This window comes from Grammomys surdaster, unplaced genomic scaffold, assembly GCF_004785775.1.
Source record: "Grammomys surdaster isolate TR1022 unplaced genomic scaffold, NIH_TR_1.0 172, whole genome shotgun sequence".
NCBI lineage: Eukaryota > Metazoa > Chordata > Mammalia > Rodentia > Muridae > Grammomys > Grammomys surdaster.
Genome location: NW_021604620.1, coordinates 3,735,194 through 3,749,116, shown reverse-complemented (window position 1 = coordinate 3,749,116; position 13,923 = coordinate 3,735,194). Strand labels below are relative to the sequence as shown.

Below are 13,923 nucleotides of genomic sequence, written 5' to 3'. Positions count from 1 at the left end.
TACTGCTCTTACAGATAGACACACTCTGAGATCCAGCTATGACTCGAGTTCTGGGGATGTGAGTTCAGGTCTTTGCATGGCAAGCACTTCACCCATTTACCCAGCCTCTGTAAGTTTTTGTTGTTTTATATAAATATTTGACACAAAGGCCTAAGCTTTTAAAACTGGGCACCAGGATGAGCCTTATTCTCTGTCATGATTATTCTTTTCTTAAGTATTTATCCACTCCCATGGGGTTATCCAAGTGTTCCCCACCCATCTCATGATGGGGCAATCCCTGCTCTGTCTTCATGGCAGAGTCTGTTCACCATCTGTATTTAAGACCTGATGTTCTGGTTGCGGGGTTTAGATGTCTATTTTTGTTATTATTATGCTTCAGCTAGCCATCTTCGAAATGATGATTCATTTTTGTAAACTAGGATATGATGAAAGGCAACAGTAGCAGTGATGGATGAAACTGAACCAACGTGAACCACTGTCAGGACAGGAGAACCCATTATTCAAGATAACCTATCCTCAGCTCCTTGCTAGCCATCGGGAGCTGAGTCACAAAATATTATATGATGTTAGAGTTCACCTTATATTTTATATTGGAAAACAGTGCATTATAACTCAATCACATGGTTTTCTTTCGAGTCTGCTGATTGACTGAGAGAACAGTGAAAGACTTGAAATGACCGAAGAGAAACATCCAGGGGATGGGATGAGCTGAAAGGGTCTGCAAAAGCAAATGAGGATTTGGAGCTCCCAGGGGACAGTAGGCAGAGTGTTGGATTGATCCAAAGGGGCATGACTACCAGCCAGCCTCAACTGTAAGAATAGATTAAATGGGCTGATGACATGAATCAACAGGGAATGGCACTGTCACCAGGGCCAAGGAACTGAGCCGGGTCCTTGTAAACAACGTATTAGTTGAAGAGCATCAGCTCCTGAAAACTGACCTCTGACCCACAAACTCACAGAGGTGGGGGTAGGGAGAGGGAGAGGAAGGCGTGCTCATGAATAAGTACCTTAACAGAGCAAATAAAATACACACTAGCAAACTGAATCTAGGCCAGGATCAACCAGAACCATTAAAAACAGATGAATAAACCCATTCATGGATCCTATTCTATTGATAAACATGACAGTACTGACAAATACGAAAATACTGATTAAACAAAGATCACTCATTCATAACAAAATTTTGTCTTCCTGATTGCTGAGACGGCAGGGACTTGCACCAAGAACTCTAGGTATGCCTGGCAAATCATGCCTTCTTGAAGATGAGAACATACTTCTTTCAGGGTAAGTCTTCCCTGCAATCAACTGTTTTCCAGAACATTAGTATAACCAGGCTATCAGACACCTTCAGTGACTCTCTGTGAGTCCCAGGGCCTAGGAGGGTGAGAACATCCCACTAATACTTTTTTCTTAGTATGGCTCTCACCTATTCCTGATTCCCTTTCTAGCACATTCTCCCTCTATAGTTTCTTGTGAACATAAGAAAAGATTAGAAATGGACTCCCTATGTCTGTCTTGCCCAAGCAGAGAGGCAGGCAGAGAGAGAGAAAGAGAGAGAGAGAGCTCCCATTAGCCAGCAGGTAATAGCACAGAGCTAAATGTTTCAGAGACACACAATAGGAAGCTAATAAAAGAAAAAGACTGTATCTATCAGATGAATTGTATCAAGGACAAGGCTATTCCATTGGCTCTTGTGTCTTAACTGGCTACAATTTATTTTCTTCCTTAAAAAGTACACAATATGATATGTGGGGCTGATGTACTCCAAGGATACATCAGCCTCTTCTCTGGTCCCAGCAGCAAACAGCTAATGCTGTCCAGCTCCCGCTCTGAAGATCAGAGCCACTCTGGTGTTTCCACAGGCCAAGGACACTCAGCCTTGTCCCGAGCTGGAACCAGAGAGGAGTTCTATTTCTTTTCAAAGTGTGTTTATAAAAGAAGTTATGTAAACAGTTCAGTTAATATGGAACCTAATAAAGAACCTTCTTAATAATCACTAGGAATGAAAATTGACAGTTTGGGAATGTGATTTGGCAATACTGTAAAGTTCTAGTGGCTGAGGGTGAAGTTCAGCTGGTAGAGGGGCTGCCTAGCATGCACACACCTGAGGTCAATCCTGTGTAAACGGGGTGGGGAAGGACATACGTGGAATCCCTTGCACTCTGGAGTTGGAGGCAAGCCAATCAGACATTCACAACTACATAGAGGGGTCAAGGCCATTCTGCAATACATGAGACCCAGTCTCAAAAGAAAGAAATTAATTAGATTATATGCTCTTTGGTCCAGGAACGTCTACTTCTAAAAACTCATCTCTCAAATTTTGTTGCATTAGCTGCACAAAGATATGTGCTCAAGACTATTCATCAAAGAATTAACCGTGTCACAAAAATATAAGGACTCTTACGATGATTAGAGCTTATCACAGAGAACAGTTCAACTCAGCCTCTCCTGGGTGCAAAAAGACCCATCCATCCAACTTCTACAGAACCAATTGCTGCTGAGATTCTTTTAGTGAGATTTCACTGAATCTATAGATAAATTTGGGCAGCGCTAACAATTTAATAATAGTAATCTCCTTATCCATTATCACAAGACACATTTAAATTTATATAAGTAGTTGAAATTTCTCTCAATAATGATTTTTCATTTTTTTAGTACAAAGGTCCTGGGCGTATATTTTACAGCACCATTTGAATCGATACGCCCCGTTTTGCTACTTACCTCTTTTCCTTGGGTTACTAATTTCTGTTCGCCTTTCATTGACTTTAACGTTTCTCTAATTCTATGCCAAACACTCTCTGGCCTCAGCTGATTCTAAGATGCCACACTTCTGAACCGTAAATCGCTTCCTGAGTCCCTATAGGCTCCGATTAAATTTGTTGTAATCTTTTTGTCCCTGGCGTTTCTGCAGCTTTAGTTTGTAATTGTCTTTCTTACAAGAGGTCTTTAAGAGTGCTCCAAAGTAACTGAGTGTAAAGACTTCCTCTCCTCCCCCCCCGCCCCCCCACCCCCGCCATCCAGTTTCCTGCCATTTTCTAATTTTATTGCAGAATGACAAGGGAATTTGTTGTTTGTTACTGCTGCTTTGTGGAACTTACTGGGTTGGGTTTTGTGGCTGCTGTTTGTTTTGTTTTGGGATGGGTTATTGTATGGTCTGGTGATTTAGACGGTCTGCAATGCACTAACCAGATGCAGCCTATTCCTGTCCTTTCTTCATCTTTACGGACTTTTTACATGGTATCTGTTACAGGCAAAGAGAACTGTGACTCTTCAGGCCCTCTAATGGCTGTCTTTATTTGCTTTCACTTTCATCGGTTTGTAAATATCATTCATTCACTGCAAAGCTCTAACTTGCCCCTGTGTTTAGCATTCAGAGTGTCATGTTTCTCTGGCCTCCTGACCTTTGCTGTAAGTTCCATTTTCTCTGGTCATGGCTCCTGCTAGCTTTCTGTCTGTCCTTCCTTACGTGTTTGTCCATTCTTTTGTTTGAGACAGGTTCTTATGTAGCCCAGGCTGGTCTAGAACTTGATATGTTGCTCAGGCTGGCCTTGGACTCCTGCTCTCCCTGCCTCAGCTTCCTGAGTGCTGGGGTTGTTGGTGTGAGTTACCAAGCCTGGGTTCCCCCCTCCCCCACGTTCTTTAAACCTCTCTGTATCATTTGTGTGGAAAATGTGGGTGTATGCCCACATGTGCAGGTGCAACCCGTGTGCACATGGACATGGTGACCATAAGTCAACCCTAGATAGCATTCTTTGGGGTGTCATCCAATTTGGTTTGTGAGACAGGGTCTCTCACAGGCCTGGAACTCACTAGGCTGGCTAGCCAGTGAGCTCCAGTGTCTGCATCTCTCTGGCTCCCCAGCACTGGGAGGGCTTGTGCTGCCACATCTAACTTTTTGCATACTTGCATTTCAAGCCTTTATGTTACATGATGAGTGCCTAGAAATCTTTCACTGTAATTTAATTTTGCCTTCCTCCATTAAAAAAAAAATAGAAACGTTCGAGAGTTGATAGAACATTTGAAATACTGCGTGTTTAAAAAAATTTTTTTCTTATGCCAAAATGGATTGGGCTGCCATGTTTTTCAAATTTGACTTTTAGAGATGGGTCATGACTCTGGGTGTGAGCTGGCACACGTATCTTCTTTCTCCTGAGAATTATATCCTAGGGTTCTCTTAACCTGTGGCCTGCAACCTCTCTGGGTTCATGTGACCCTTTCCCAGGGTCACCTAAAACAGTCTGGAAACACAAATATTTGCATTGTGATTCATAACAATAGAAAAATTACAGTTATGAAGTAGCAACAAAAATAATTTTAAGGTCATGATGTCACCACCACATTAGGAGCTGCATTAAATGGTCACAGCATTAGGAAGATTGAGAACCACTGCTCTGGGAGGTAGTGAGAAGGTCTAGCAGTCATGAGCACTTGCTCCTCCTACAGTGAACCTGGGTTCCCAGCACCCATTTCAGGCAGCTCACAACCATCTGTCAATTCAACTTCGTGAGATCCTATGCCCTCTGCTGGCCTGTGAGGGTACTGCACTAGGGTGTGCAGAGGCTCAGATCCACATAAATCTTAAACAGTTATTATCATCTGGTGAAACAAAAATTCTTAGTTTTAGTATACCAAAGTATACCTATTCTTTTCTCCTGGTTAGTGTTTCTTATATCATATGCAATAAGTCTTTTTTTCTACTCTGAGACATAAAGACATTCCTCTGGTTTTGGTCTCCTCACTCCTTTGTCATTTCACAAAGACATGGAGAGCTGACTATGGTGTATGGTGCTGAGGTCCTTACTTGGTTTGATTGTTCCTCTAGGTCTCCTGATTTCTCACCATCCTTCGCCACAGACTGATCCTTCCTGTTCTGTGGAGTGACCAATCACAGGTTGAACGTCTGTACACACACACTGCTGCTCTGTTTAGAGTCTGGCTAACCTCCCAGCAATGGCTCTATAGTCAGTTTGGCTCCTTGTATTCCTTCCTCAAAAGTGTCTTGGCTATAATTTACTCTTTGTATTTCCACACACATTTTAGAATCCGTGTGCCAAATAATACCATAAATGCTTATTAAGACTGCATTGGAAATCTCACTAAATAGATTAGTCATCAATATTGAGACTTGGAGTCTAACAACATGACATTAGCTCCCTATTTTTGGGGGTTGTTTCTGTAATTTACTCAATGTTTTGATATCCTTTTTTTCCCCCTAGGAGCTTGATATTTTGAAATGCCAGTGTAGATGATACTTCAAAACTTATTTTATTTCCAGCTTGTAGCTGCTACAAACATACATAGCTGATTAATGTATATTAATTCACACAGCTATCTAGATGTACAGTCTTATTAATTCCAGTAGATTTTAAAGACCTAGTTTTGTAATTTTGTGTGTGTGTCTGGTATGTGTGTTCACATGCACGTGAGTGTGGGTGCCCATGAAGGCCAGAAGAGGGTGTTGGATCCACAGGAGTTGGCCTGTGTGGGTAGCTGCACTCACATGCATGTGAGTGCACACACAGACAGTTGCCAGTTGCCCAGTGTGAGTGTCTGGAGTGAACTCCAGGCCTGTGAGAGAGGCTCTGTTGAGCCAGCTCTGATGCTAACAGTTTCTCTCTAGGTTATGTTGGATAGTTTATGTGTGTTACATAATTTTCTGTAAGGTACAACATGTCTGGTAATTTTCTTCCCCATGTACTTTTTTTTAATGTTTGCCTTATGACCCTGACTAGAACCTCCTCTGGTCTGGCTGGACTGACAAGAATGGACACCTGTGATATTTGTTTTCTCCCTTTGGTCTCAAAGTGAGAGAGTTCCACACTCATGATTATGTTTGATAAATGAATGCCCTTGAGGGGGAACACTACTTTTTGAAGAATTAATACTTTTTATCAGAGTGGGACCATTTCTTTCTGTTCCAACTCTTCTAAGTGTTTTGAAATCATAAATGGAAATTGAACTTTATCAAATGGAGTTTCCAGTATCAGTTAAAATAGCTACACAATTTTCCCTCCCTTTGCTATATTAACAGAGATGAAGCTTCTTTCCCATTGTGGCATGTGTTGCTTTTAGAATTAGCAAGAGCGAATGGTGGGAAGAGAGAAAGCTTTTCAGAGACTCTGTTGTTATACCTGAAGGCTCAAGCAAGGGCAGGGACATCTCTCCCAGCTGTGGTGTCACATCTGTTTTTAGGAAAATTCTTCTGCTCCCAAACAAAAAAGATTTAGTTTGCCAACCAGAGACACGAGAACCCTAGAAATGTTACAGTCCTTCTGAAGCCACTGGTCACAGTTTCTTCTTTGTTTGCTCCTGTCCCTTCAAGAGCAGACCTTCCCAGAACCTGATCCGTGTGTGTGTGTGTGTGTGTGTGTGTGTGTGTGTGTGTGTGTGTGTAGGAGGAGGAGGACTCACCTGCCCAGGGCATTAGTGTCTAATGAAATCAGACCCTCTAGGCATCAGAATTTTAAAAGATCTTCTTAAAGTTCCGAAGTGGAGTCAAGGTAGATAACCACTAATCTACACTGTCTTGAAGTTTAAAATCATGTATGTACTTGGGGAAAAGGTACACAGAAACCTAACCACTGCAAAGTCAAAGAGGCAACGGAACTCTCAGACTTGTCCAAATGAAAGCTGGCACGATATACAGAAAAAAGAGGAAAAGGCTTCCCAGGGAGAAGGCACAGGAACGATGGCGATGCTACTCACTCGACTTTCTCTGGAAGATCAGTTCGGGTCATGCACACACAGTTGACCAAAATAGTGACAGTGATAAATATGGAGAACCAGCTGTAGGTCCATGTTAAGGAAGTGAGAGAGAGTTATCATCATCCCCCAGTCTCAGATCACCTTGCTGCTGAAGGAGATGTTGGCGACTCAGCTAATCCCGGCTTTGTGGCCTTGTCATGAGGTTGCTGCTCACCTTTGTCGAGCACCTAGCCCATGCTGAGAACTCTGTCTTTATAATTAGTAGATGAAGTTGAGTGTGCTGGATATTAAACCCCAGGCCTCACACTAGGCAAAGACTTTACCACTGTGCCAAATCCCCAAACCTCGTCCAAATTATGCCAAAAGCCATTAACCCACCGGTCGCTTTTATCATTTACATTTAAGATCTTGGCTAACAGCATGATGAGTCTTAAATAGCCTTCCTGAATTGTGTTGCATCGTGCAGCCTGGTAACCATAGTAACCAGGTGGAGGGTATTATTTTTTATGAAAATCAGTTTAGTTAGATTGTTTTCCTAAGCTGAAATCAACCACATTGAAGCAATGGATTCTGGGTAGGGATGGCCAAAGCAGGCTCAGGAAGTGAAATCCTGGCTCTGGAAGGATAATCCAAGGAGAATGGGGTGTCATTAGCCAGAGAGAGACTCTTAGGGGTGAAGGTTTGGCTAAGGGATACTTGGAAGGGGGAGGCTTTGAAGGGAAGGAAGGAGCACAGGAGTGAACAAATAGAGGCAGGGTGAGTCTAAGCAGACCTTTCTCAGGCTCAGCATGAGCTCCTACAGTCCCTGGTAAAGGAAAAACCCCTAACCTAGACAGAAGCTTCACCTACAGGGGAAGGATGGCACTACCCCTCATCACTTCGACTCAAGCAGAAACATTTAAAACCATTTTTAGTTTTCTGTAGATACCTTTTTGGTTTTTGTTTTACAGTTACTCAGGAAAACATCTATCTGAACAGGGAAATCACATTTCCCCATTAATTTACAGTTAAGAGATATGCTCACATAGCGGGGAAACTTAACCCAAGGATGAAAATTAAAACTGTATCTTTAGCTCTGCAAACAAGTTGTATGATATCCTGTGTCTATGAAGACGTTCACAGGAATTCGACTGGAGTTACAACTTTGAAGGAAATATGATTATTGGAGTGCAGATTCTATACCTTGAAGAATCTTGTTTGGCACCGTAGCGACCAAACTGATAAGTCTATCTGAACATGCTTGGTGAGGAGGAGACCCCTCTATGGACTTACTGTCCCACTGCCTCTCCCCCGAGCAGTTAACTACTCACTGAATCTCAAGGCAGGAGGACTAGTCCTTGTTCACCTTGTTGCTGACAGAAACTGTACTTCTAATTAGCTGTTGTTTACTGATCTCCATATAATTCAGCTGAGATCCACGAAAGACACTGTGGACTGGGTCATTGTATACTTCTTCTTTTAAAGCATAAAAAGAAGTTTTGGTAAGCAGTGTCTTTTTTTTTAATTTTTATTCTTTTTTCATATATTGAATCCCAACAGCAGTTTTCTCTCCCTCACTCTGCACCCAAGTATCTCTCCCTCCCTTTCTCTTCCCCAGATTCGTCATCAGCACCCCTCAGAAAATAGCAGGCCTCCCAGAGACATTGATCAAACACAGCCTAACAAGCTACAGGAGCATACGATCGTATCAAGGCTGGACGAAGCAGCCCAGTAGGAGGAGAATTCTTAAGGAACTGGATGGAGAAAATATGTAGCATCTTGAATCTCAGTGACATTATTTTTTTTAATATATTGTTAAAACAAAAACTCATGCTTTGTTTTATGCAGAACAATATAATTTATATAGCAAATAGAGTACAATAGACTGACTTGGCATCGTTTTAAACAGAAGAAAATCTGCAAAGAATTCAGGCTACCTGACCCTTTGCCTGTGAACGACTTTCTAAAAATTGCCCAAAGCAACAGATGTTCCCAGTGATGGGTCACATCGGATCCCGGTGCACCAAAGAATGAAGGAATTTAAAAGAAAACTCAGCCTTCCCACTCGTGCCTCAAAGGAGGGACATGCTGGAGTCTTTGTGATGCAAAACTGGGTCTTGCTGCTTCAATGTCCAGAAGTTGAATAATTCAAATGTATTTTCAGAAAAGCAACATTTTGCCTGAGTAGAGATAGCCCGCTGAGAGAATTACTACCTTAATCTGTGTCTGTTCACTTGCTGTCTACATCCTGGCTGAAGACACTGCCTGTGACATGCTGGAGGCTGGACCTCTTAACTAGCTGTGTGACCTTGGCGTTTCTGAAATGCCTCTGAGTGTTGGGCTCATTATCGGTAGAATGAGGTACTGCTAATCCTTTCCAAGGCTCTTGTACCTGTGACAGTGTTGACACTTGGAAAGTGCTTAGCCACCGGGGGGCCTGCGATTATCATGAAGTATTCTGAAGAATCTAAAAAACCCAAGATTCAATTCAGAAAATAGAATTCCTATTGAGTAGCCATAGAGATAACCACAGCAAGTGAAAACGGGCTGTACGTCATCAGCAGGGTAGTTACGCAGTGAGTGTGTGGAAGGTTCTGGGCCAGGCTTCTTAGCTCAGCTACCACTGGGCAATTTGCTAGACTGTTCCACAGTGGTTGGGGTTGTCTAAGGAAAGAGTGAATCCCTTTCCACTAACCCACACTCGGGTACAGAGGCTGGCTACTATCTGTCCTGCAATAGAGCAAGGCCGTTCTCAACATGAACTTCCCAGAAGCCGGAGCTGCGCTTGATGCTGAGAATTCTCACTTTGAAAGATGCCTGAAAGCCCAGCCCAAGTCCTCCTTTTAGCTACTTTGGCTTGGGTCGAATAAAACACAAAACAAAAACAGCACCGAAGGTGACTTCTCATCCTCCCTAAAGGAGCCAAGGTAACACAGAGCAGGGATTGCTATGTCTGTCCTTGGGGCAGGAACCTCAGGCAAACTGTATATTTAGCCTGCTGATAGTTTGAGGGTAGCTCATGATATTGCCGGTGCCCACGATTAGTAAGGTTCCCATGGCAGATGATGGGGGCTCTGACTGTAATAGAATGTTCTCTTTGCTGTCTAGGAGGCATTTCTCTGTTGTGTAATGAGCAACCACCCCCAGCATGGTCTAGGATAGTGTGACAACTCATGCCTGCGCATTTGACCAAAGAGCCTTGGTGTCTTCTTACCAATCATTACCTCATGAGGAAAGCAGGCAATGCTTGGTGGTATGGCTATGCCTAGGGCAACAGTAAAACTCACACCATAAAGAGGACATTTGAGTGTGGTATATAAACTACATTTTCAATGTGATGACGTCGCTGTCTCAAGATTCAACTGGAGAAAGGCTCTGCTGCTAACCTCTAAGAAAGGCGCCAGACACCACAGGCAGAGCCTGAGTCTGAAGCATGGAAAGCAAACTGCAAAGGATACGAGTGGACAGACACTTTGATGGCTGTCCTCCTGATCAGGTTGAAGGGACTGAAGAGCCACAGGGCCCAAGTGGCACTGAATCTGGAAATGGTCCTGCTTTTATCCAACACCATGAACGTCTAGAACAAAGCAAAGCACAAGAGGGTTCCCTGAGAAACAAGAATCCGGAGTGGCTTCCTCGTGGGATTATGAGCAAGACTGTTGGAAGAACCATGGCTCAGTGACCATCTAGAAGAGGGGCAGAGTGAGAGGGTGGGCAGAGAGAGCAGAGGCCACATCCTCACCCTCTCCACAGGAATCTGGACTCTGTGAACCAAGGCAAGCCCACTGAGAGTGTTTCACCAATAGGCTGCTGACCCAAGGGCTGGATACATGCAGCACACCCAGGGCAGGATTCTGACAACAGATGGTTGAGCTCAGTTACATTTAATCCAACATGTGTGCATGCGTGTATGTGTGCGTGTTGATGGGGAAATTCAAAGGTCATTCCTCAGGAGTTTTCTACAAACGCTCACTGGCCTGAAGCCAACTGAGAAGGCTGGGCTGGCCAGACAGTGAGTCCACTTGCCTCTGCCTCCTCCTCCTCCTCCTCCTCTTCCTCCTCCTCTTCCTCCTCCTCCTCTTCCTCCTCATTCTCCTCCTCTTCCTCTTCCTCCCCTTCCTCCTCTTTCTCCTTCTCCTCCCCTCCCCCTCTCCCTCCTCTTTCTCCTCAGGAGTGACATTACAAGTGTGTTCCACTTTTTTCTCCCTTGTTTTCTAGGGATCAAACTCAGATTTCCATGCTTGTTCAGCAAGCTCTTTACTGACTAAACCATCGCCCAGGCCCCAGAATTTAATTCCCTTCTGACTAGAGGACCCTGGTCCTGTGATGTTCCTACTTTCTACTACCTGGATCTTGGCTCTAACCCATCCCTGTTCCCTTCTCTGGGCATTTAGGAGGGATGGGTTCTTGAGAAGAGAGAGGAGGGAAAAGACATCCTATGTGTCTCATCTCTTCTACAAACTACATTTGCAATGGCTTGTTCCAGTTCTTTGTCTTTTACAGGCATGTTCTTACCATGTTTTGGCTGCATAGAAAATCTAAGGTGCAGCACAGGAGAGGAAGTTGTCATGAGCACCTCATTAGACTATTAGCTTTCAATCTTTTGATTAAAAAATCATTAAATACTCTAATTTATTATATTTATACTTCTCTTGCTTTGTTCATGTGTGTTTGTATATATATGATAGAAATTTATATATGTATATCTACGCAACTCGTCTATCATCTGTCTATCTATCTATCTATCTATCTATCTATCTATCTATCTATCTATTATCTATCTATTATCTATCTATCTATTATCTATCTATCTATCTATCTATCTATCTATCTATCTACCTATCTACCTATCTATCTATCTACCTATCTGCAGTAGTTTGAATATGCTTGATCCAGGGAATAGCACTATTAGGAGGTCTGACCTTGTTGGAGTGAGTGTGGCCTTGTTGGAGGAAGTTTGTCACTGTGGGGTGTGCTTTTAGACCCTCCTTCTAGCTGTTTGGAAGCCAGTCTTCTCCTGTTGGCCCTTGAAACAACACATAGAACTCTCAGCTCCTCCAACATCATGCCTGCCTGGACACTGCCATGATGGGCTGAACCTCAGAACCTGTAAGCCAGATCTAAATAAATGTCGTCCTTTATAAGAGTTGCCATGGTCATGGTGTCTCTTCATAGCAATGGAACCCTAACTAAGATGGGGGAATTGTCTTGATCATGGTAATGAAGGTGGGAAGACCCAATCACTTTGCATGGCACTATCCCAGGGCAGAAGATCCTGTCCGTGTAAGAGGAGAGAAAGAACTCCGAGCCATGGATGCTGCATGCATCGTCCTCAGACTACAGACATGGTATAGCCTGCTCCCTCACACTCCCGTTCCCATGTCTTTGCTACCTTGATGGCGTGCAGCCCAAAACTATGAGCTCATAAATCCTTTCTCCCTTAACTTGCTTATGGCCAAGTATGTTATCACAGCAACATGGAAGGAAAATAGGGCACATACTATATATATTAGAAATATCATATATATATATATATATAGCTTTAAAACCCAGGAGCACATAGGCACATCTTCCTGTGGCTGCTGTGAATGATGCTGTTCCCTTGGTTACCATTATATGCTTACAAGATGATGTAAGTAAGATAGTAAACTATCATTTCAAGACAGTTTGACTTCAGTAACCCATGGGAGAGTTTAGAAAACTCCAGGGGCTCTGAGACTATACTTTAGAGAACCCTGGCTTAAGGCGTCCCTCTCAACTTCAAAATCTGTGCTCTTGATCTGCAAAGAGAGATAACATCTCTAGTGGCTCTAGGCTGGGTCTCATTCATGGGAACAGCCAACTTTCCAAGCAAGTTGTGCAGCAGCTGTGTGCTTTGGGGATTTGGGTTTAGTTTGCCCTATCACAGAGTTGCTAAAGATTCAGAGCGAGGTACATTTCACCTTGCTTTAAGTCACTCTATTCTTTAGTGAACAGCTAGTACATGGGATGGGGGTGAGGACTTCCTGGGTTAGGTGGGACTGAGGCTTGCTCCCCAAGAGCTGAGTGCAGATGTTCCCAGTGGCAGGTCTTACCCTGTGTGTGCTGTAGAAAGGATCCAGGTCCTCCAGAGGCTCCCCGACCAGTTCTGCTGGGAGCTCACCATAGAACCTGGGCAGCTGGTTACAGGCTTTCAAGTCCAGCTGAGGCCTGGGCTTCTCACCCTTGTCCTTCTGTCCTTTGTGCTTAGCTCTGGTCTTCTTGGCTGCGCGGTGGGCAGCGATCTGCTTCTCGATCTCTGCCAGTGACTCTGGAGTGAACCGTCTGAAGTTGTTAGTTCCCACGGACCCAAAGGGGAACTCCATCTTCTCATTCTTCTTGGGGAAGAATTTACACTCTTCTGGGAGGAAAATAACCAGAGAAAGGTGAGAGCTTCTCCACTGGAACCCTCCTGTCTATCACCCCTACTTTATTGACAGAACAGCTCCCTGTCTTTGTCTCCAGTTCAATACACATCCCCCCTCCCACATTCCATCCTCTGCAGGCCCTCTGCAAATCCAGGTACCACAGGCATGTGTCTTTGCTCCATATCCCCGAAGCCATTGCTTTCTCCTCACTTTGTAAGAAGCCTCATCTCATTCCCCACAAACTAGCTTTATAAATTTGGACATCTTTCCCTCATTGTTGTGAGAAATATTATAAGAGTATGTCTTGTTTTAATCCCAGGTGTGAGGACATGAAGCTGCTTCAGATTGTCCACAGCAGCTGACTATGATTTGTCTCTTACTCCAGCAGGGGCATGATTTTGTCAGCTGCAGATAGTTTCTGTAAGTGTGTGGCCTTTGGAATTCTGGGGACTTTTCAGAGGCTATAAATTCTAGAGTCCCTATGAGTAGGTTGTTGGCTGTTGGTTGCTGTTGGTTGTGGTTTGCTAAGTAGTCATGTGCAAAGAAGAAAGAAAAAGAGAAAGAAGAAGAGGAAGGAGGGGGAGGATGAGAAGGAGAAGGAGAAGAAGAGGAGGAGGAGGAAGAGAAAGAGGAGGAGGAGAAGAAGGAGAAGGAGAAGGAGAAGGAGAAGGAGAAGGAGAAGAACCAGAACCAGAACCAGAACAAGAACCAGAACAAGATGAACAAGAAGAAGAAAATTAGATATCCTGACAGCAAAAATCAAACTTGTCCCAAGGAACTGGGCACTCCTAATCAGTAGGAAGTAATCTGACGATAACATCGTTCCCTTTCCCCTCTATCATATTTTCTC

The 13,923-nt window shown here is 43.7% G+C and overlaps 1 protein-coding gene across 1 annotated transcript in view; it reads right to left on the bottom strand.

Moving 5' to 3' along the window:
- Scn10a (sodium voltage-gated channel alpha subunit 10) overlaps positions 1–13,031 on the bottom strand; it is an 80,182-nt gene extending 67,151 nt beyond the window's left edge. The window contains 3 exon segments of the mRNA XM_028767289.1: positions 6,709–6,789; positions 10,146–10,264; positions 12,762–13,031. Of these exon segments, the coding sequence (XP_028623122.1) occupies positions 6,709–6,789; positions 10,146–10,264; positions 12,762–13,031 (470 nt within the window).
- Between the last annotated feature and the right edge of the window lie 892 nt (positions 13,032–13,923).